The following is a 23447-nucleotide window of genomic DNA, read 5'->3' as shown; positions in this document are numbered from 1 at the left end:
AAAAAATTAAAATATAGTAATGGGGATTTCAAAGTATATGGCTCATAGCAAAGGCTGCTGCAGGGACCCGCTGCCCTGCGAGCTGCCACGCAGGGTGCGCAGGGCTCCTGGGGGTTTGCAACGCACAGCTGCTATGTCCTTAACAAACATCACTTTAAATGAAGAAATAAAAGAAACAGCTGTCTCTGAAAGAGCTCTGCCCTCCTCTTATGCCAAGGCCGATGGCCCCGGGCCAGCCGGGCTCCGTGATACTGAGCTGTAACTCCCCCGGAGCGCAGATGGAACCGGGACAGAGCAAATCCGCCTTCTTTGGCTTTTGCTGAAGGGATATCTGGGCAAGTCACACACAGCCCAGGCAGGACCCCGACTGAAACACCCCGGCTCACTGCAGGAGGTGAACCCAGTGCTCGCCATCCCACCAGCCCTCCGCGCAGCACTGGAAACGCAGCTGTCCCGCAGGCACTCTCAGGCCAGGCAAACCTGAGCTGCAGAGCCGTGCCGCTGCGGGGACGAGCAGACCAGGACACTCTCCTGTCCTTACCTTGCTGGGGAAAATGTCAATCTTGACGAGTAAGGAAGCCAGCTCCAGGTTCTCGCTGTAGTTGTTCTTCAGGGGCACAGCTCGGAAACCTACAGCAGGGACAGCCCCGGCATCACTCCCGGCACCAGCAGTGACGTGTCAGTCCCCTGGCACAGAACTCAAGGGGGTCTTCTCTGCTCCCCCCACCCCAGCTCCCCTCAAGTGGCAGTTGGCCCCAAGGGATGTTAGCAAACGGCTTCTTGCTTCCTTCAGCTGGTTGGGCATGGGGATGGGAGGGACTGTGCCACCCGGGGGACTGACAGCGTCCTCCCATGAAACTCAGTGTCTCCCCAGCTAACAGTGCAATTAGCAAACTGGTGAGGACCACCATGTCACCCCCTCCCCGAGCGCTGTACCTGTCTTCAAGCCTTTCACCAGGAAGGTGGCCTGAGCCAGGAAGTTCTCGTCACTGAACATGTCCTCCTCGTACACCACGAAGCGCAGGAAGGCAAAGTCAGGGTTGCTGACCTGAAAGTGGAACTGCTTCGGGGTCCAGAGAGGGTTCAGTCCATTGTCCGCTAGTCAGAAAACCCTGGTGTCAATGGCAGCCCCCGCCGAGCCCCCTGCCCCCCTGCTGCCCCCCACAGCCGATGCTGAGCCCGGGGGCAGCCCCAGCCTGGAGCTGGGCTTCGCCATGGCCAGGAGTGATGGTGCATCCCTCTCCCTTCCCTTCGCTAACCCACTCACCCACGATCTCCGTTTTCTGCTTGGCGTTGTCGTACTCAGCCCCGGACACCTCTACCTCCACGAAAGGACAAACGATCCCCCTTCCGTTTTTGGGAAGGTGCCGGGCACCCAGGACCTGGGCAGAGAGCAGGAGAGACTTGGTAAGAGATGGGAGCAAAGGAAAAAAAAAAAAAATTGTTTGTATAGCAAGACATTTTCTTTCCAAATAAATCACCCTGGCTCTGCTAATTGGAGAAAGAAGAGGCACTGACAGCCAGCCCAGCCCAACCTGCCTCTTGGAGAAAAACTGTTCCTGCCCCTGGAAGCTGCTATGGTGTTACCGATGACCAGTTTGATGTGTAAGCCCTAAAAAAAGGCAGCTGAACTGCCCCAGGTTCCTGTCCACCACCTGCACAGCCAGGCCTGGGACCACAGCACCCCTGGGACCACAGCATCCCTCCTTCCCCTGCCTGCAGGGCTATGCCGGACACCCCCTTCTTCGACCAAACTTCTCAGCCCTCCTGCCTTGGCCTGAGGATGAGAAGGAGCTGCTCTCTGCTGCTGCTCTGCCTCCTGTGCGTAGCACAGTCTGTGCTCAACTCAAATGACAACCTGTTTCCTTGCAGGAGAAAGAAATCCCAGCTCCCTCTTGCCAGTGGCCATATGTCACTCCAGCGTGCTGTCGGCACGCTGCTGTTGCAGGGGAAGGACGCGCTGCCAATGCTGGATCATGTGCTTTGAGTCATGCTGGGCTCGAGACGGCTTCTCCGTCCGTGAAAGCTGGCTTTGGTGGGGACATCGGGCAATTTTGCCAAGGGACAAAAGGCTGAGCCCGTCTCTTAAAGGAGACGGTGACAAGCCACGTCACAGTGACTCTTGACACCTGGTTGCTGCAGCCGCATCCCGGGATGCAGGAATAGTTTGGAAAACAGACGGTGCAGGGAAACCGTGCCAGGGATTTTTAGGGAGACAGTAGATACAGGGTCAATGGTGCAGATGGGACATGATGGGGTGTGCTCACTGAGAAGGGCTGTGGCTGTCTTAGGTGGGATCACTCCAGAACACAGGTGGCCTCAGAGGAGCTGCAGTTCGCGCGTGTTGTCAGAAACCTGTGAGCACCTGAAGGCAGGGTCTCCGCTGCCTCCTCCTCCCCAGGGTCTGCTTGAGCTGAAGGGAATTGCAAAGGAGACTGCCGACCCACAGCTCGGCTCCGAGACCACGGTACAGGCTCGTGGGACAGCCACTGGTGACAGCCATCTGGTTTGGCACAGCCACAGCCTTCCCATCCCTCCAGGAGCTTTGTCTGGCGAGCTGCCCCATACCCCTGCAGACCCTCTGCTGCGCAGCTCTGTGAGCTGACATGGGAACGGTCCAGCCCCAGAACCGCCATCCGGGAAGAAAAAGATTCACTGAGCACCTGCAGTCCATCCTCTGGTACCCCCCACCAGCAGCCCCCCCTCCTCTTATCATCACCAGTCGTACAACACAGAAATGAGCTGAAAAGTCCGCTCCAACCTCAACTGTCTTCCCAAGAGGGGCCATGAGCAATGGGACACGGAAACGTGAAGCCCAGAGCAAGTGAGCGACAAGGAGGGGACAAGGCACAGCTCCTCTGTTAGCCTGTTGGGAGCCATCCTGTCCTCGGGCAGTCCCAGCCGAGCTCTGGGGACAGGGATGCCACCTCCATGGCTCGTGTATGCCACCTGCCGGCATGGGGCCCTGGGCGGGAGGGGTCCTGGGGGAGCACCCAGGGATGCTCCTGCTACTCCTCTGCAGGCACCCGGGGAGGTTGGCAGTGCTTCCCTCAGCAGCACCCACAGGTCTCCCCCTCCAGCGAGGGCTCTCCGAGCCTGCGCTGCAAGCAGCTCGTAGGCAGGGCTGAGGGCTTTGGAGAGGAGCAGCTGCGGACACAGGCCAGGAACCCGGAAAAACCATTTTATCACCCCAAGCTTGGTATAACCACCTGGATCCGACCCCGTCTTCCTCCCACGCGGGGAGGAGGTACTGACCTCAATGGAGATGGAGAGCGGCTCAACCCCCCGCAGCGTGCTCTTGTCGAAGGGGTCGAAGATGTCATCGCGCATGTTGGTGGGCTGCAAGACGTACCCACACTGGCCGCTGGACATGAACAAGGCCTGGTTCATCTGCATGGGCTTGTCTGGAGAGCACAGGCAGGAGATGGAGGGAGGAGACCCTGTGCCCTTTCCATAAGCCAGATCACCTGGGTTATTGGTGCCTCGTGCGAAGCCCTTGGCAGGGGGACCTGGCCCATCCCTTGGCACTGCCTCGGTGCGCCACGGCTGTGCTGCAGCCTGTGCACACGCTGGGGACGTGAGGTGACTTTTTCATGCGCAACCTGCCCAACCACCCAGTGCTCCGTGGCTCACCCCCTTCTTTTCCTCCCTCTCCTTTCAGCTTTCCTTGTGCTGGCTCTAGCGTTTGCCAAACTGCCCTGCGAGACGGTCGAATTCACAAAAGGAATGAAAAAGCCAGCGGGGAAAAAAGAGGCAGGCAGTTTTCTGGTGGGTTGGTGAGCTGAACGGGTCACAGCAGGGTTTGGCAAGGGCCAGGGAAAGGGGAAGGCTGGACTGCACGGCAGGAGCTGGGGAAAGGTGAGCAGAGCGGCGAGCTTGACTCAGACCCTGCACCCTGCTGGTGTCCCAAGGCTGGGGCTGCACCATCCCCTTTGGTACCTCCCCTGCCCATCACCAGGGACCTCAGGGAAACTCCCTGCTCCGTCTCCAGTTCTTCTTGTCCTCGAGGCAACCACCACCTCCTGGCTCAGCCCAGCCCCCCAGGTCAATCCAGCCCCCTGGAGCACATTTCCCCTGTGGCAACCACACGCCTGGACATGAACACCAGGTCTCGCTCCCTGCAGAGCTCCTCCTAGACCCGGAGCCCCTTCTAGACACCTCATTTGCCAGGACCAGGTTAGCAGGGGTGCAGGCAGGTGGCTGGGAGGAGGCACCGGGTACCCCAGGAGCACGTCCGCCTTCCCTGCCTGCTGCCCTCACCTGGGGTCTGGAAGTTGAGCGCTACCAGCTGGCTGCCGCAGATCCACATGGGCAGGGGGTCGTAGTTGGAGGAGTCGAGGCGCTGGCCCTTGGGGTAGATGCGGGAGAGCTGCAGGCGGTTGTACTGAAGGAACTTCTTGCCTTTGATCTTGTTGACGTACTTTTCCGCCTTGGTCTCGGGGAAGGAGGACATATCTCGGTAACAGGCCCTCTCTGTGCCGATCTCTGGGAGGAGACAACACAGTGTAAGCCAGGAGCACATTCCCTTTCAACCCTTCAACCACCTTAGGCCCCTTCCTAACAAACATCCTCTCCTCCCCTGGCTCAGCCACCACCAGGTTGTGCAGACCCTGCTCTGCCCCGGTGGGGATTTGCCGGGTGCCCAACACCGATGGCTGAAAGCATCGAAGCTGCTTTTTGTGACCGGGCATGATGCTCCTCAGCCCCACTCCCTCAGCAGCTGCTCTGGATGGTGACATTTCCCAGCAACAGAGGGATGAGGAAAGGAACTTCCACCCTCCGGAGAAAGACATTTCTAGAGCTTCAATGTAAACTGGTTCCAACTTGCTTTGGACACCTGCCCTGTGCTGACACCTAACCAAAGCAGCACCTCGGGGGACACCACGGGGTCTATAACACCATGGTGACTGCCTGTGGTGGCCACCAGACCAGCAGATGCTCACTGTCTTCATCGAAGGGCACAGGTCGGCAATAGACCACCAGCTCTGAAAGCTCCAGGGCAATCTTCTTCCTCCTCTCCATCATCTTCCCTTCGGAGAGCTGCCAAGAGAGAGAGAGAGGTGTCAGGGCCAGGTGGGAGCAGTAGCGTTGGATAACCCACCTCACCAACTATGGTCAATGGCAGTGCTGGCCTAGTGTGGCCGCTCCTGCCCACACTGTGGGAACCACTAGCAGGTCTGCATGGGGGGACAACACAAAAACATTCATTGGAAGGGCCCTTGGTGGGTCCTATCTCCTGGAGCAAGACTGGCACTGGTATCAGTGCAGGACAGCTGTGGCCTTGTAGCTGAGCCTTGCCACCCTCCATGGACGGAGATCCTCTACCTCCCGAGGCTGCAACACCCTCCCGATAGACCAATCTTTCCAGATGTCCAGCCTGAACCTCATAAGCCACAATGCGTGGCCACCACCCCTATATTGTCAAAGATTACTCTGTCTTTATCGTCTACGTAGCTGCTCTGCCAGTTGCCGCACACTGCCATCTCACCACCTCCCCCACCACCCTCCACCTGCTCCTCAGCTCCTGGGAAACCCAGGACTTGGCAAGGAGGTGTCTCCCCTGCCAAGGGCTCTCCAGACTCACCCGTGCGTCAGCCGTCTGGGCTGCCTCCCGGATCTTCTTCACCCAGTCCAGCAGGTCCTCGTGCGTGTCGGCTGCCACATCAAGGGACAAGCGTGACACCGAGGCCATGCTAATGGAGAAGACGAAGAGGCGGTTGTTCTTCCCCTCGGGGCGGATAGCTGTGTGGGAAGAGGGAGCAGACAGCAAGGTCACAAGCAGATGCTGAGCCAAGTCCTTCACACCATAGAGGGAGGAAGGGAGAGGACAGACACTGAGGTACTCTCACGGCTGCCCCAGGACTCTCCAGCTAAGAGGAGAAGCTCCCATTTCTGGTCATTGGAGGCAACAGATGGAGCCCAGGAAGCGATAGGTGAGGATGCAGAGTGTATCCTGAGGGGGCTGAGAAGCCTCATGGGGCCTCTGTAATTCCCTCCTTCCTCCCATTCCTGCACCTTTTTCACTCTGTGCCCTGAAGTGCCCAGGTGGGAACAGCCACCTGAAGCACAACGTCCTCTGGGGAGCCGAGGGACGGCAGGGAGCTGCAGGCTGCACCCATGTCGGCCAGCACCCAGGAGGCCCAGAGCCTGGACCACATGTATGTGAAGTAGGACAAATCCTTACAGAAAAGAAGGAGCCTACAAAAGCGGTCTGAGCTCCTTGCCCGTGGGGTGGCTGCTCCCCGAGAGCAGGTTCAAGGTGTGCTGGAGCGGCTCCTCGGAACAACCCTGGGGTGCTCCTCGGCTGTACTCAGGCTGCAGGGACACACCTGAGCCCCACACCCCGAGGAACCCTCTGTGCCGGCAGCAGCAGCAGCAGCAGAGTGTGCCACTGCACGGCAAGCACACACCATAGACATGCATTCACTCGCGGCAGGCACAGGGGTGCCTAGAGACAGATGGAGATTAAAGCCCTTCAGCCCAGAAGACCTGCAAACGGCTCTAACACCCCCCACTTCTCCATCCCACCCTGGCACTCACCAATCTGGCAGGAGGGCACATCCAGGACACCTCCAAGCAGGTCTCCTAGGGGGCTGTTCTCATCCAGCTGCTGCTGGGAATGAAGCACAGGCAGGATGGTGCTGGGCACGGTGCTGGGCAGCACAGCCGAGCGCGGGGGGCTGCACACACACGCTCCTCCCCACCGCCCCTCCTTGCTCCGCGCAGACACACGCTCACCTCCCGCTCCGGCTCCAGGCTGCTGGGACCAGTAATTTCCTCTACGTAGTTGGAAGGGAACCACAGCTGCTTCTTGCCGCCATAATCTCCTCTCCACCTGGAAGAGAGGGAAGGGGCAGCATCAGCACCCACCACAGGATCCCGAGCATCCTGACTAGGGGGTCACGGGTGACAGGCAGCTCCTCCATCATCTACTTTTTAGGGTTCGTGAGGCTTTGGGGTGGTGCAGCTTGTGGGCAATCCCCAAACGGACCCAACCCTAGAGGGGACACACCTTTGTATGGACGGTGACACCAAGGTTTGTGTCCCTGAAGGGAAAAAAGAGGCTCAGGACCAACTCACCAGCCTCCTTCCTGTTTCTCCACATTCTGGATGATGGCATTTTTGGTGAAGGTGAGCTCGTCCTCCCGCTGCGCCTTGTAGTCGAACAGGGCTTTGACTGCGCACTGCAATGAGGAGGGGTCCCGTGAGGCCGGGCAGTGGATGGACACATGGACAACAAGCCCATGGGATGAGGGATGTGTTTTCTGGGGGGGCTGTGAGACACGTGGTGTGCAGGCAGCACCCAACCCTGCTGCCAGAGGCTGCCAGACCCTAGGGACTCTTGCAGAACAAATCAAGACCCCCATCTATGCCAAACCAGAGGTCACAAGTCTGGTACGGCCCCACAAAGGCATGTTCCTTTGCGCCAGAGCCACTGATGGGTTTAGTTTGGAAAGTTCAGAAGAAGAGGCAGTCCAGCCTGGGAACCTGCAGGCTCAGCCTAGAGCGTGTCTCCCTGCATGGTCTAGAAATGAGCGTGCAAAATAACACAGCTCTTGGAAAATAAAGAGACACCTGCTAAACCCTCAGGCCCTGCAGGTTGTTTCATGCCAAGCAGTGAGTGTACCTTGAAAGTGGGCATGGGGTTGGCTTCCACGTAGAACCCGGGGTGGCGTCCTTCGTAAAGGGCTCCGTAGTCCGGCTCCTGTGGGAGCAAAGGGCCAGTGGTGATAAGTGTGGCTTTGCAGAACAGGGCCCCTGCCTTGGGAGAGGTAGGGAGAACGCCCCAGGGAAGGCACAAGACCGAAGATACTGCTGCACACAGCAGACAGAGGCCTGAGCCCACACTCCCTGCTGGCCTTGCTCAGAGGGGCAGCAATAGATCTCGCTCAAGCCAATAGGTGTTTCCAAGAGGGCACGAAGCCCCAAGAGGTGTGGGCTGTGAAGCACAGCGATGGCTCACACACCACCACTTAAGGAACCAGCTCAAAACAGACATGTCCATCATCCTTTGGCTTAGCTCTTCCAATGGCCACCCACACTCACCGCTGTCCCTATCTTCTCTAGCGTCTCCTCGTTGATGGGGTACCTCAGCTTCATCTTGCGGTACAGTGGGTGCTTTTCATAGTAGCTGATCAAGTCCACCAGGCTCTCGAACTCAGAGTTGCCGAGCAGCACGGTCTGGCCCTCCTGCTGCACTCGGCAGTGTTTGATCTTCCCTTCTGCCCTGGCAGGTGGAAAGACAGAGAGAAGCCACTTGGCACGTAGCAAGAGAGGATCTCTGCCAAAACAAAGACACTCAAGCAAAAGGTGCCCCTGGGCTGGCTGCTGAGCGCCGTCATCTCCCATCAGGAGACGATGGGAGGAGGAGGGGGGTCCTAAAGGCTCTCAAGGGCTGTAAGATTTACCCAGAGCCATCCAGGAGAGAGAAGAGCTCTGGGAGGGCTCACGGCCCCTCTCCTGCTCTTTCACGCACCGCAGCATGCCAGCCCACCACCCTTGTCCCCAGGACGCACCGGAAGGAGATGGCGTAGGAGCTGGGCTCGCTCCTCTTGCGCACCAGGAAGGCTCCGTCGCGTGGCACCCGCATCAGCATGTGCTCGGCTTGGGCCCGGGTGAGGTTGGCATGGTACCACCTTTCAGGAAAGACACATCACTGTGCACAGGTCTCTGTGCATCCAGCTCACCCCACACCTCTGCCATACCACACGGCCTCCCCTCCAGCCCACGAAAGGTTGCCTAAATCCTCTAAAGGAGGACAGGGAGCAGAGATCATCATATATGTAACACTGCAACAGGGTTGTCTTCTCCTCTCTGTGGGACAGGCAGGAACAGAGCAATTTGGTGTCATGCGGCACGGGCAAGGGCATCCCAACCAAGCCTGGTACCTCCCTTCTTTGCACCGACCTACCAAGACAACCAGCTCCATCAACAACAAAGCTGGCCAGCACGGATGCTGTGACACAGAGAGCTCCACGGGGAGCAAGTGCACACCACAGAGCCCCAAGCAAGGAAGGACGGACTGCAGCAAGACCTGGGAAGGTTTCCCATGGGGTCCCAGTTGCCCAGAGCACACGACCCACCTTCCCCAAACACGCACTCACTCTTTGCTCTCATGGGCATTGGTCTGCGGCACCGGCTCCGTCAGCCTCATCTCAAACTCATTGCACCTCAGCGGCACCTCCTGGTAGTGGGTGATGAGGTCGTAGAGGCTGTCGAACACCAGGTTGTCCGTCAGGAAGAACTTGGGGCTGCCGGCATCCTGCCGGGAGTGGATCCGGCAGTGCTGCACCTTCCCGTTGCGCCTGCAGAAGAGAGAGGGGATAAACCAGGGTCGGCTGTGGAGGTTTTGCATCTGCCTCAGGCACAGCTCCAGCCTGGACACAGCATTCCTGCCCCACAGGAGACCCATCGCACAAGGGTCCCAAGGGACTTCACCCTTCTGCACTGGGACAGCAAGTTGACATGATGTTGGGGCACAGAAAAAGGGGAGAAACCTGCTCGTGGATCACTGGGGAACGGGACCCCACCACTGAAGATGGTGTCAAAATGAAGGACTACCCCAGGAGTGACACCGAGCAGCGGGCTGGCGCCTGTGTCCCTCACCAGAAGGAGAGGGTGTAGTCTCCAACGAAGGTCTCGCTCTCTCTGACGAGGAAGGAGCCGTCGGGGGCCCCCGTCTCGATGCAGTATTCGGTCAGCAGCCGCTCCGCGATGTGCCGCCCGTCGCGTCCCGCTCCCAGCTTGCCGTGAAACCACTTCTCCGTGGAGTGAAGCTCGGTGCTGTTGCTCACCTGGCAGGGGGAAAACCCACCAGCTGGGGTTACTGAGGGCAGGCTCGCCGTGCCGGGGTCTGCTCTGCTCAGGGGGCTTCCAGCCAGGACCAGGGAGTTTCTAAAGTAGCTCCCACCCTTCCTACCACAGGGTCTCCCCCTGAAGTCAGCTGGCAGTGGGGATGCTCAGTCCCTTGAGCAGTCAGGTCCTTTCTCTAGGGGAACAACTTAGCATCACGCAAGGGAGCCCTCACCTCCTTTTGCTCTTCCTCATCCTCGTTTCCTTGGTCACTGGTTGTCTCCCCAGAGTAATAGATCTTGCTGCTGGTCAGGACAAAGTAATGTGGGTTCCACTCCTGCAAGGAAACAACCTCTGAGCAAAGAGACCCCCTGAGGAAGCACCAAGCTGGCCCACCACCCATCCATGGGATCATCTCTTCCTCATCAGCACAAGCAGTGAGGGGTGATCGGGTTTATTTTAGTGAAGTCACAGAAACTTCAAAGATCTGAAGCACAGATTTATCAGTAGCAAAAAAAGGCATGTGATAGGTCTTATGTCCAAAGTGGCTGCAGATGGCACTGCAAACACCCCAGCACGTATTAAAAGGAGATAACCAAATGAAGAGCAAATCAATGCAAAAAAACACCCTGCATGGATTCAGCACGGGGGCTACCAGAGATGAGGATATCAGAGATGGTTATGCGGCTTTACCATTGCACTTTCCTATTTTCCAAAAATCTGTTTCATTCGCACGTGACTTTGCCTGACAGACCCTCAGCAAAGCAAAGCAGCTGAAGAAGTGGACTGTGTATAAGTAAACGCGCACAGTAAAACGAACGCTCGGCGCTTTACAAAGCAGAATAATGCTCGTTTAGGTGGGTTAGGTGGCACTTGGTAAGAGGCAGCCAGGTCTAGAAACACAGGCCATCGCTGGGACTTACTGCAGCACCAGACAACAGCTATGCGGATTACACAAGAGCAGCTGCAGTGCATCAGCCCAGAGCTCCCTCTAGCTCAGCCTTCTGCCTCTAACAAGGGCCCACAGGAGATGCCTAGGGAAGAGCACAGGAGAGAGCCAGCATAAAAACTCCCCCAGCCTTCAGAGACTCCTGAGAAACAGCATAGGCCAACGGCCCCTTGCATCATTTGCACCACAGCCCTTCCTTCCAGCACCACGTGGTGCCCTACAGAGTTACCGTGTCATTGACGGAGCCCACAGAGTGGGGCCACAGTGACAGCGGCAGAGAGAGACGTACGTGATTGATGGGGTCTTCCAGGTAGAGGATCCCATTCTTGATAGAGTTGCTGATGTCATTCTCTGAATACATTACGGACGTGGGTAGCTCCTCATAAGCACTGCCCTCTGCCAGCTTCTTGTGCTGTGGGACGAGAGAGCAGGTCAGGCACCTTGAGGGGAACAGGCACCCAAAAAGCAGCATGGATTTCCTGGCGAACAACCCAAAACTCCAGGTCTGCTGTGGTGGGCTCCTCTGGACTAAAAGGACCAAGGTAAGACCCATGCCACAGCGATAATCAAATGGCACGAAAGTCCCACCCTTTCTTCCCAGGGGTGATTCCTGCAGCAGAAATACCAACATCCCACAAGCTCGCAAGAAAGGCAGCGCCCAGCTGCTGAGCTCATTTCCCAGCAGCTCCTCTGATCGTTTTTAGCATCGGGTCCCCACTTCCAACCCTGCACTGCCAACCAACCCCTTCCAGAGGTAAGCAGCTGCCCTTGGTCCCACACCCTCACCCCATCTGCCCCCATTCTCTCCACTTAGGAGCCTTGCTGGGGAAGGGAGTTCACCTTGATGAGAATCTTCCTTTTGAGCTGGTTTGGAGAGGGAAGGCCGTCAGCAGAAATATCTACTGGTTTGGTCAAGAGCATGTCCCCAAAGACCTTCTTGAAATTCTGAGCCATGTTCCTCTGCTGAGCAATGCTGCAGTGGTCCTCGATGGACAGAATGACAGGGAAACTGGGAGAAGGAAAAGAGCCATCAGAACCAGCATGGTGTATGGATGGAACTAATGCCTTCTGAGCTCTGTCAAAACCTGGACTCTGGGCCTTCAAAGAGCAGTTTGCATCAACAAAGATCTGTGCTGTCTTGAGCATTCAACATAGCCACCCTACAGCAAGGTGTCCCTACCGCTGCTGGCAACGCACACAGTGAAGAAGGACTGGCAAACTACTGGGGCTTACCCAAAGCCTTCCTCCCACAACTGTTTTCTGGGAGAAATCTCCCTTTGGCTAGGAGACAGAATGACACCCTTTCTTCCCACCGAATCCCAGGCACGTGGTCTTGCGTTGGATCTCTGGATAAAGGTGGACTTCACTTTGCTACAGCCTTGGCTCTACCATCTCTTTGCCTTCCCGGCAGCTCTGCTAGATGAAGTCCAGGTCCCTGCTGTACTCACTCAGAGGTGACAAAGGCATGCTCCTTGATAGTGACCAAGACATCAGAGAACTTTATCTTGGTGGTTAAGGTGTGTCCATGGTAGATGACCGGCATGCCATCGGGACCGTCCCAGCAATCCACTGAAAGAGACGCACAGGGTTAACTTAGCCTAAAGGCTGGAATATAGGCAGGACACGGACATGGGAGGGACTGAACTAAGCACTGCTGGGAACTGTGTTGGATGGTAATAAAGGAGCAAAGTGAAAGTTCAGATCTTTCTGGGGGACAAAAGCTTGGGCAGATACCACCCACTCTCACAAAGCAAATGACCTCAGCCCTTTTGGCACATTCTGGTGACGTTGCTGCCACTGGCACGTCAACCTTCATCCCTGCCTTCCACGCGAAGCCTTCCCCGACTACCGCAAGCTATCGCGACGATGGAGACAGCAGTGCCGGCTCCGGGTACTCACGTTCGATACAGCGGCATCCCATGCGCAAGCAGCGGGCGTACGCCTCCAGCGAGGACTCGCTTGAGAACTGATCCCCCGTCAGGTACCTTTCACGTGAGAGAACACATCAGCAAAGCAACACGCTCACCGCGGGCATGGATGTCTGCTGGGACATCGCGGAGCTGCCTCTGTGATGTAAGGAATGGCGAGAGCGACTTTCCCCCAGACCTGTCACCTTCCCCCGGTGAGGGGTTCACCTCCACCCCTACTGCTGGGGGCTGCAGGCACTACTCTGAGCTCCAGCCTTCCTGCTGGCTCTTGAGATAAGCCTCAAACAGTGATACCAGTGTCGGTGCCACAAAGAGCCCCCAGTACCCGCCAGAAGCAGCCCAAGAGCAGGGTTAGACCGGCTCTCGGTCCTTTAAACTTGGGCTGATGTGCTACCGCTGCATCCCATCAACGGGCAGCACAGACAGAGCCTGTCTGCACAGAACACACCTCCTGCCAGATTCTTCTAGCAGCAGAGAAGGAAAATGGCCAATTTCAGCCTCCAGGTTTTTATCACATCTGTCCTTAGAGGACATCGCCAATGGTAAGAAATCGCCCGAGTGACAGCCCGGGACCTGACAGCACAGTCTGCGCAGATGCGTGATGCTGACAACGACTGAGCGAAACATTGATGGTTAAATGATGGAGGGAGGACTGGGGCACCAAGAGGAAGGTCTCTGATGTACTGACCCCAGTTTGGAAAAGTCTACTTGACCCATCACTGGGATCAGGCAGAATCGGGAGAGTCCCACCCTGGCACAGGGGAAGCGGACGCTGGGAGCGGACGGGTGGAGAGAGCCATCCCCTGGTCCTTACGTGTTGTGTGAGGAGGAGATCCAGTAATGGGAGAGGGGGTTGTTCATGTTCTCCGGACACACCATGTCCAGTTGCGAGTTCCAGATGCTGTTCTCTTTGGAAAACAGGAAGGTGAGAAACTGCTCAGGAAGAAACAGAAGCGTGTTAATGATGCGGAGGAGCCGGGCGCTGTGGTTTAGCTTCACACACATCTCACTCTCCACGGCAGCAGCTACGGCACAGGTGGCTAAGCTCAGCCCAGACTGACCAGAGGCAACTATGACAGCGCACAGCTACCTGACCCAGCGTGCTTGAGTAACCACAGCGCCAGGCGTTGCCACCTATCCTCTGAGCCGTGCCAGGTATCTGTGTGCAAATCCTCTGACCCAGCTGGGGACAAATTAATTGCTCTGCATTTTATTTCGCAGCTCACACGACAGACAGTAGCACATTAAGACCATGTGGATCAAGGGACCTTTGCATGGGAGTCAGTCCAGAGTGCCAGGGACACGGTCACCTCCAGTTGTTTTTATTCTTTTGTTTTCAGCTCTTCTTGCTTTAAGAAAATCCTTACATGCCCCAAAGGGGCATTAAGCCAAATGCAGCCCCTTTCCTCCCCACAAATGAACTGCCTGATGAGCACTCCCAGCTGCACACATTCAGCACAAGAAGAGAGCCCAGAAGTCATTCCCTTCACCAGCCAGCTCTTGTGCAACACGGTGACCCACCATGTCCGTCCACCTCATGCAGCCATGCAGCTTACGGGCGGTGCAATCCTTTAAGCGCCACCACCCCGCAGTGAACAGACAGCAGAGCTGTCGCACCACAGCACACATCGCACCGGGCATGTCACACCCTACTCCACCCCACTCCATACCCGCTAGAGTTCAAGGTCTCTTACTTCGTCCAGGGAGAAATAGGGCTCATCAATCTCTCTCAAAGGGTCTCTCAGAAAGTTGAACATGAATTCCTGTACCTGAAGGGTATCTGCAGCCCAGAGCTCCTGCAAACCCCAAGAGAGACATAAAAAATAAACAATTTCAGAGAGTATTATTCAAAACACGCAACTCATCCAGCTAGAAGCTTTAACCATCAAGGAGGCAGTCTTTAATGCAAGACCATCGCTGTCAGGAATTCAACGGTCAGCACAAATGCCAGATAGCACGCAACTGCAGAAATCTGTCCTGTTTCTAAGTGGGCTTCATTTTCTCATTGCTGTGCATTTTTCTCTCCGATAGCTCCTTTGCGCACATCTGCCATCCCTCCTCCTTCAGCAGCAGAAGCCAACTCGGCTTCCTTCTGCTTCTCTCTCTCCCTGGGTGTCTTTTGCTAGGCCATCGAAACGGCTGTGTCTCTTCGCTGGTTAACTCTCCGCTCGCTGCAGACCACAGGCAGGGAGGCGGCTGTGGGAGATGGGGAGGATGGTGCAAAGCAGAAGGCCCCACGCTCTCGTGCTTTCACGAGCCACCCCTGTCCTCTTGGGTGCCCAGCAATGAGATCGGACCCCGGCAAGAGTTGAAATAAAGGGTCTGTGCAGCCCACAAACGCACTGCTTGCACCTCGTGCACGTCCAAGCGTGCATGCTGTGCTTGCTGGACAACCTAAATGGAAAGGTCAGCAAAATCCACTGGCTGCTCCTCAGGACCTGCTGAGACCTCCCAAGGGTGGACCATGACGTTTTGGTTGCTGCAAACCTTCAGAACCAGCCGAGGTCACAGGGACTGGGTAAATTTCCACTGATCAGTTCCTCCCTCCTGGGACCTCCACGCCTCTCAGATCTTCTGCTCTCGGTCCCTTTTCTGACCAGGGTGCCTGGCTGGGGCCATGTTCACCCTCACCAGCGCCTCCCCTGCATCACCTCCTGGTCTAGGAAAGATGCGCTCAGGTTGTGGCTGTGCCAGGCAGAGCACCCCACAGCCGAATCATCCCAGCCCCACGGCAAGGCTACCCTTGGAGTACCGGATCCCTACTGGCACTCCCTCATCCCTTCCCTGGGCTTGTGTTGAGCTCACCCTCTGGTACTCCAGCAGGAACTTCTGCAACTCCAGCAGTGAGACCCTGAAGTGCTCGGACCTTTCTCCACCCCTGAAAGGAGAGAATGAGAAGCTTTGGTCACTCATGCAGCACATCACGACCAGCTGTTACTGGCATCACGTGAGATGCCATCCACAACCGCCATGGTGCGTACAAGCAACACATGCCCCGAGCAAGCAGCGCTGCAAGAGCAGAGCAGGATGCGCAGAGAGAGCCGAGGAGGGCACGACAGCAAACACACAGCAGCTGAGATTGTATGTCCACGTCTTGGAGCCAGGGACCGCTCCCGGAGCGGTCCAGGAGTCATACTGCCAAGAGTACAACCACATGAAACTCTGGTGAAGGGCAGCAAAAATCCTCAGAGGGACTGATTTGTACAGGAAATAGAGGTTGGAGTGTACAGGAGTGAAAAGAACGAAATAGGTGCAGGGCAGCCAAGGGGTGATTGTAGACAGGACAGACCTACAGGTATCCAGAGGACATAGACTCAAGGAAAGGGATGAAGAAGAGAACCCGTTTGTAGCTGATTATCTCAAAAGACTTGTCCATGAACATACTAAGCTGCAATGGACAGCCAAGGGCCATGCTGGGGACTAATACCAAAAAAAAACCAGAAATGGACTGGGCAGTGCTGGCTGCCCTGGGCAGAGGGATGAACCAGATGGTCTGCTGAGGTCGCTGCCAACTCTTTGTCTATGGTTATAGGAAAAAAAGAGAGGAAACCATGAGGAATTGCCTGGACAAGTTAACAAGTCTTTCACTTTTTAGCTTTCGTGCCTAAATTCAAGCTCTTTTTATGACGGCAGAGATGTGCACAGGGCAGGGAAGGGCAATGGCACCACAGGCACTGCCTCCACAGTCCCCGGCACTGTGGCCAACCAGCACCAACCATGAGGAGAACCTCTGGGAGATGGCTCAAGGTCAGATTACTTCACAAAAACCAACTGACCGTTTTTGGAGGTGGCTGACCCGAGCTGGAGACCCGAGCTGGACCTCAGCGGGATGTCTGGGAGGAAGAGGGCCCCTTACTGACCCGAGCTGCGGTGTCTACAGCAAAGATGCTCATTCAGAGTGCAAAAATGCAAGCAGCGTGGTGGCAAGCAAAAGGTGTGCAGCATGCCTCGTCCCCGACACGCCGCGGCAGGCACCGAAGCACATTATGGAGGAAAAGAAAACAGCCCCTTCCCCAAGCAAATACAGAGAATTATCCACCTTTCTAGGAACGGGACATCCATCTGCAAAAGAAGAAGCACAAACGTTAGGTTTGCACTCAATCTCACCAACGCACGTGAAAGTACAAATTGATCAAGAAGGTAACGGGGAGAGCAAACCGGCACTGTGCAGCGTGGCTTTCCTTACAGCCACTGCTCACACACCGCCTCCCCCGGCCCCAGCAGCCCCCTGCCAACCAGCCTAAAGCAACAGCCCCTTTACTCCCTGTCATCCCTGGCCCAGAGGTAGGAGACAAGAGCTATCAGCTGAGGGCAGCAGGGTTAAAAAGCCAATTAAGAGGGGATGCCCATTAACAAATATGGTCCCTCCCTCCCCTTCCCGGCCCTGGAGAATTCAGCTCTCACCATTTTCTGGGCGCTGAACATCAGGCTGCGGTAGAGCTGCGCGAACTGCCCGTATGTGATATCCCCATTCCTCTGCTCCACGTCCTGCGGCAAAAAAATACCTGAGGTTTTACGAGGGCCACAGGTAGCTCTGCACGGCCCAAGGAGTATCTCCTCCCACCAGGATTCCCACGGAGAAAGCAGGGGGGAAAGGCCAAAACCTGGCCAGACTTTGCCTCCTAATTTTACTCATCTCTGCTGGGGGCAGTGGGACCCCATAGTGCCCCAGACACGGGCACATCCTAAACCAAGTTACACGATTCCCCAAGCTCATCCGCATCATGGCATCACAGTGCTGATTATAAAGTGTTATCATTTACCCGAATAGTTACAAAAGGATCGTTTTAATTTTTGTTTGCAGAGAACATCTGATGTGTCTGGAAACAGCAAGACCCCAAAGCGCGTGCTCTCCTTCAGATACACCGCTCTTTGGCCGGGGAGACCAGTGCTGGTGGAAATGGCTGGTCATTACGGGATGACCCTTCGTTCCTAGGTCTGCAGTAACGCTGGCGGAGCTGGCTGGCTGTCACCCAGCAGCAACGGGATGCAGGACCCTGGGATGCAGGACCCTGGGATGCTGGACCCCGGGATGCTGGACCTGCTGCCTGTCTTCCTGCGCTCTCCCCCACCATGGCAAAGCCCTAGACCCGAGCCAGGAGCAATGTGGGTCGCGGGGGAGGCAGGGTGGGGCGAAGAGAGGGCGCTGGCCACAAACGGGGCCAGGGTGCGGCACCCAGTGGGAGCTGGCACCTCTTCAGTCGCTGCCGTGGGTGGGGGCCCTCCCGGGAAAGGCCGGGAGCCTCTGCAATATGCAAACGTGCCGTGGGAGTTTAACCACCACCAGGTTTTGCTCAAAGGCAGGCAACGGGCTGCCGGGGGTCCCCAGTGTGAAGAAGGAGAGCGGAGGGGGTCGCATACTCACCGTGAGTCTCTCCCGCAGGAACCTCATGTTGGGGACCCGGTAGTTGACCTGAGACAGCATGTTCTTGAGATCCTTGGCGGAGATCCTGGCTCGGCAGGGGAAAGAGGGGAAATACATTCAGGAGGTCTGGGATGGAGGGGTCTCACCCTGGGACTGGGACACCGCGGGCGCTGAGCGGCCGTACCCAACGGGGCATCAGCTGTGACACACCAGGATGGATGCGTGTCCCCAGGAGGACAGCAGGGTCGGGACCAAAGGCAGGACAGCAGAATATTTTCCACCCCAATGAACTCTGCACCTATGCTGCACGTGGGGAGCAGAGAGAGGTGCTCGCATCCCAGTGGGAACCGCAGACCCCGCTCCGGCAGGCTCCCAGCACCGTCAGCCCGCTGCAGCCCATGCCGCAATGGGCACGCAGCGCCTACTGCTTTATGGGGATGAGCAGGCAGAAACATCTTTCAAGTATCTGTGCCCCAAAATGGATGCTGGGTGACCAAACCACTTCCAAACCCCACTCCCTGGCCTGCGGAGGGCAGGCTTTGCAAGTGCTCTGGGCCTGGCTAATTTTATCCTGAAGAGAGAGGAAAAAAAGCCATTTTCAGCATCTAGCCCCAGGCATAACACTGCTGTCCTCTACCAGAGGCCCTTGGCACCAACCATGCCAGTTCCCGGACTGGGGAGGGCTCCGGTGCCAACCCCGAGTGGGATCCCGCACGCCGAGGGGGGCAGCGAGGAGGAGCCCTGGGCTGCCCCTGCCCGCGCCGGCGTTGTTCCTCCATGGGGCAACGGCCCTGCAGCAAGGAAAAACGCGGATGTCTCCCATCTGCGGGATTTAAGAAGCCAAGAGGTCTGCCTGCAATCATTTTTCTGGCAGCCCCTGCTGCAAAAGCAAGTCCTCAGAGTCCGCCCCAGCAATCGCAGATGCTGCTTTTGCTCCCCAACTGAGCGAGTGGGAGCCCGGGACCCTACAGGATGCTCCCCCATCCCGCAAAGCGTAGGGCAGCTCTGACCCTGGGAACGCTCGCGGCTTTGGGGTGCAAATATAAATATGCCGGAGACGATGTCCCGTGCAGGGGTCACACTGTCGCCTGCAGCAATGCGGAGGAGCAGTGTGAACCACATCCGTTTTATCCTCTTCCCTGAAAAACAGGGTGATCTCAAAGGACACAGAAAGGAGGGGGGATGGAGGGAGCCCCAAGGAGAGGGAGAAACCGGCTGGTGTCAGGCGCTGCAGAGCCGAGGGCCGCTGCAGCCGGTGGGACACAGAGAGCCCTTGTTTCTGGGCTCAGAGCCACGGGGGACCGGGACGCACGCGCGGCCAGAGCGGGACCTGGCCCGGCTCCCGTGCCGTGCCCAAGGCCAGCACCCGGCCGGCCAAGGACCGTGCAGGCAGTGTCCTGCCACTCGCTGGCAGGACAAGGGGAAAAAAAAAAAAAAAAAAAAGCAGCAGCTGGCAAATGGCACCAGGGTCCCCTTCCCTCACGGCTGTGCGAGCTGCAGAGCCAGCGACACGCTCAGCACCAGCAGCGGCTTTGATATCCCCCCCCACATCTCCACCTCCCCTGGCAGAAGTCACCCCAGTGGCTCCGCGTGAGCGTTTTGGGGAGGGGAAGCCTGCCCCTTCCCTTCCCCAAGGCACCCAGCATCCACGGCCACGTGCAGGGTGCTGTGCAACCCCCAGGGCAGGGGGGTCCCAGCTATGGGGTCCTGGGCAACAGGGAAATGGGGTGATGCGGGGGGGGGGGGGGAGAGAGCCAGGAGCGTAACAGCGGCTCATGAGAGGTGCCCTCATGTGTCATGGACCACAGCACGCAACAGCTCTCATGGGACCCCTGATGGGACACCGAGTCCCCAGGGCCGCCCAGCAGCATTCCTGCCTTGGTGAGAGGCTGAGACTGCAAAAACGCTCCTGGAAAAGGTGCAGGAGGGGCTGCAGCGGCAGGACCGGCAGGAAGCATCGGGCTGGAGACGCGCTGGAGCCCGTGCCTGGTACTGGTGACACTGGGCTGTTTCACAGGGACGCGTTGGACCATGGCACTGCTCGTCAGCGTGACGGCACCAGGAGAGGCGAGAGCAAACCCTGTGAAAGCCGTGAGCAGCATTTCCCTCTCTGCTTTGGTGGGTGACAGAGTATGGAAGGATTTTATTTACTGTGTGTTATTAATAATGTCGAAGTGTTGGAGATCTTGGATAAACAGCCTGGTACTATTTTGAGACTAGAAAGTAAAAACCAAATAAACAAACTAATTTCTTCTGCGGAAGTTTTTTAAGGTCTTATGACAAACAGGCCAAAGGACAGATCCAGCCCTCTCACAGGCGCTGAAAACATTCCCCAGTGCCATAACTCTGCTCCCGGCCACGGGCAGCTCTCCTAGCCAGAGGTGAAACAGTCTCCTCTGCAGCAGCTCGGAAAAAAAAAAAAAAAAACCAGCATCCAGTTATCCTCCTCTTTCCACCTAACCTCCCTTGGAAAAACAAATACCCAAAGGTCCAGCAGCCAGTGAAAACAGCCAACATCTGCCGGCGTGCTGGAAGGTATGCACAGGCACCCAGCCGGGAGAAGGCGGAAAGGAGAGGGCTCCGGCGCAGAGGGCCGGGGTGCGGGGCGAGCACGGGGTACACGAGCACCAGGAATTATTTCTTCAGCTGCCAAAAACCTGCCCGTTCTGGAAAGGACCAAGGATGGTTTGCAAAAGAAGTATTTTTTTTAAAACAACAACAACAACAACAAAACAAAACAAAACACAAAAAAAACCCCACAACTTGCTGTTCGCTTTTCAAACCCATTTCCAGGCTCAGAAGGAAAAGCAAAAAGCCCACCGACACCAAAGTTAACGCAAACGGCAAAGATTTCATCCAAGACATGTACATGCCCCATGACAGCTGCCTCCGCTTTGCAGAAAACGCACGGATGCTTGTAAAATGGGGAGACCCAAAATCTTTCCGCATTCCCCCTCTACTGCTGTTTTGTTCCTTTCACTGCCTGGGATGGAGCAGCAGCTCTTCCAGTTAAGCACTTTGCATTGAAACCTCTCCCCTTGGTTGAAAGGTAAGGAATACATTGCATTTTGCTGCCTTAATTCTAAATGCTAATAGAAATATATTAAGAAAAACAAGAGCGATGCAACAGGCTGGCTTTCAGCGCTGCTGACTATGCCTCGAGCAGACGAATCTGTACGTGCAGTCTCCCGCTGGGATGCCATTTCATCAGTTTTACTGTATAACCAGAAGAGAAAAAGACCGATTTTTTCCATTTCTCCTGCCTTCATCCTCCAAAACCCCCATGCAGCCACCCCAGCACCTGCCTCTGTGCTCTCCGTTGCTGAATTAGCAAATATTATGCCCGGTCACCACTGAAAACCAGTTCACCACGCATAAAACCCAAGCCTGGAGTTGAAAGGTGTGTGGCATATGCAGAGCAGCTGCAACAGATTAAAGGCGCTTCTCCTTCCCTTTCTGCCTCTGCGAGGATTTATCCCTCCTCCGCAAAATCCCCGTGCACCCAACGGTGCTCTCGCCACACCACAATATAAATCATTCCAAAGGCGAAAACGTCCAATGCAGCAGGATTTCCCCAACGCACCACACTCCCGCTCCGCTCCGCAATGTATACAGGTTGAATTTAACCCCTGCCTGCCCGACGGCGGGGCCGTCTGCCTCTCCTGGCCATCACAGGGCAGCACGCTGCGGCTGGGAGGCAGGGACAGCAGTGGGGACCAAAGCGGGACGAGAGGACCAGTTTGCTTCCCCAGATGAGTACGGAGCAGTGATTTTCACCTGCCAACCCACAGGACCGACCTATCTGACCACAGTCACCCGCAGCTCCCCAGCGGCATGCCCCTGGCGCAGACAGCCGGGTTTGCAGGGTGTTTCTTGGCAGGAGCTTACAGCAAGGATGAGGGGGACTCCGGGGCTCAGGGTGAAACGTGGAAATCGGTAGCTGTGCGAGATCAATGGCACCAGCACGGAGCAAGCAGAGGACGCTCTGGAGCATCCCGGTGCTCTGCAGTGAGCCCTGCCCGGGCGCCCGGGCACACGGCGGGGGCAGATGGGGCCAAGGTGCTCCACCGCAGCCGGGGGCACGAGCTGATGTGTGAGCGGTGTCTCCAGCGCTGCCCTTTGCAGAGCAGGGCCGGAGGAATCCCCCTACCCCAGGGGAGCGCATCAACATGGAAATCAATGCTGAAAGGTTAATGGGCTCAGTTAACATCACAGGGGAAAAGCGCGTCCCAGGGCTGAAAGGAGGCAAATAACAGCACCTCGGGAAGAGGGGACTGGCAGCCGGCGTGGGGCCGGGGAAAGCAGGCTCCAGCAGCGGTGGCAGAAAGCAGAGCATGGTGGAACTCGCCTCCTCGGCAGGGAAACGTCCCTCCCTTTACCTCCCCATGATGGATTACGATGCAATTCCCCTCCCTTACCTCCTCGTGACGGGTCCAAGCATGACATTTCACCCGCTAGGACATCACTAAGCGTTCACCCAAGAACCCCACAAGCAGTGGCCCTGCTGCTGCCCATCAGCCTGGAAGCCAAGCAGTGGGATGACCCGTGGCCTCACGGACCTCAGAGGAGGAGAATAAACCACGCAGGGTGGAGAGTAACACACACAACCCCGTTCAGCCCCGACGGGGTGGCCAGAGCCACTCGTTGGCTCTTTGGTGTCTGCCTCCTCGGGCGATGCCAGCCGGGGGTGAAGGTCTTTCACGGCTATGGGGTCTTAAGGTGTTATCTAAACAGCTGGGAAATAGGTCAGGGAAACCAGACAATTTTTTGACACTTTTTTAATTCAGTGAAAATCAGCCAGGGAAGGATTGGGACTTGAATTAAGGTTCCTTGGAAATGAAAATTAAAAACCTAAAAAACCCAAGAAAAAAGCGAAAGCAAAGGCTGGGGCTTCGGGTCACAGGTAAACCCTTCCAGCCCAAACCCTTCTGCGAATGTGCAAGTCTGTGCAAGCGAGCGTTTTCTCTCTCCTTACCTGTCTTCCCGGTTGCGATCCAACGAGTAGAACTGCTTCCGGAGCCACCTGAACGGAAAGGCACAAACCCGCACACAACTTAGCCCCAGCTCCACAACAACAAGCCCGTCCGGTTTGGTGCTGCCTCTGGAAGATGCTCGACACCTTGCCATCGGCTCCCGCAGCCCTCCTTCCCACCACAGAACTTGGCTCTGCTCCCCTTCCGGAGGCAGCCCACCCTGTCTTCATGCAGGCGACCTGCCCCCCTTGAGAACTCTCTCTGTCTGAAAGCGACCCCACGGATAAGATGAAAAAAACAAAGGTGTTCTCTTCTACACGCCTCCACGCTGAATTGCTACAGATAGCACAGGTCGGGCACACATAAAAACATCTGTTTTGTGGTAAAGCTCCTTTTTCCTTCACGCATGTGAGATCAAACTCTGGGCACAGGTGATGCAG

At 56.7% G+C, this 23447-nt stretch overlaps 1 protein-coding gene across 2 annotated transcripts in view; it reads right to left on the bottom strand.

Moving 5' to 3' along the window:
• The window catches only part of PLCG1 (phospholipase C gamma 1), a 49516-nt gene that overhangs the window by 1165 nt on the left and 24904 nt on the right, over positions 1-23447 (bottom strand). For both annotated transcript variants that reach the window (XM_082491015.1, XM_082491016.1), the window contains exons 4-30: positions 23010-23057; positions 18035-18119; positions 17074-17157; positions 16709-16731; positions 15475-15547; positions 14364-14465; positions 13484-13602; positions 12641-12726; positions 12190-12310; positions 11582-11750; positions 11031-11153; positions 10028-10129; positions 9607-9794; positions 9105-9305; positions 8517-8636; positions 8047-8227; positions 7628-7705; positions 7081-7184; positions 6739-6835; positions 6541-6610; positions 5585-5742; positions 4944-5040; positions 4261-4485; positions 3256-3404; positions 1268-1382; positions 937-1098; positions 542-630 (exon numbers count right to left, since the gene is read on the bottom strand). In XM_082491015.1, the coding sequence (XP_082347141.1) occupies positions 542-630; positions 937-1098; positions 1268-1382; positions 3256-3404; positions 4261-4485; positions 4944-5040; positions 5585-5742; positions 6541-6610; positions 6739-6835; positions 7081-7184; positions 7628-7705; positions 8047-8227; positions 8517-8636; positions 9105-9305; positions 9607-9794; positions 10028-10129; positions 11031-11153; positions 11582-11750; positions 12190-12310; positions 12641-12726; positions 13484-13602; positions 14364-14465; positions 15475-15547; positions 16709-16731; positions 17074-17157; positions 18035-18119; positions 23010-23057 (3169 nt within the window). The remainder of the gene's footprint in view (positions 1-541; positions 631-936; positions 1099-1267; positions 1383-3255; positions 3405-4260; positions 4486-4943; positions 5041-5584; positions 5743-6540; positions 6611-6738; positions 6836-7080; positions 7185-7627; positions 7706-8046; positions 8228-8516; positions 8637-9104; positions 9306-9606; positions 9795-10027; positions 10130-11030; positions 11154-11581; positions 11751-12189; positions 12311-12640; positions 12727-13483; positions 13603-14363; positions 14466-15474; positions 15548-16708; positions 16732-17073; positions 17158-18034; positions 18120-23009; positions 23058-23447) is intronic.

Source organism: Vanellus vanellus (genome assembly GCF_965231255.1).
Source record: "Vanellus vanellus genome assembly, chromosome: 15".
NCBI lineage: Eukaryota > Metazoa > Chordata > Aves > Charadriiformes > Charadriidae > Vanellus > Vanellus vanellus.
Note: the sequence above shows the minus strand (reverse complement) of the source record. Positions and strands in the feature narration are given on the sequence as shown.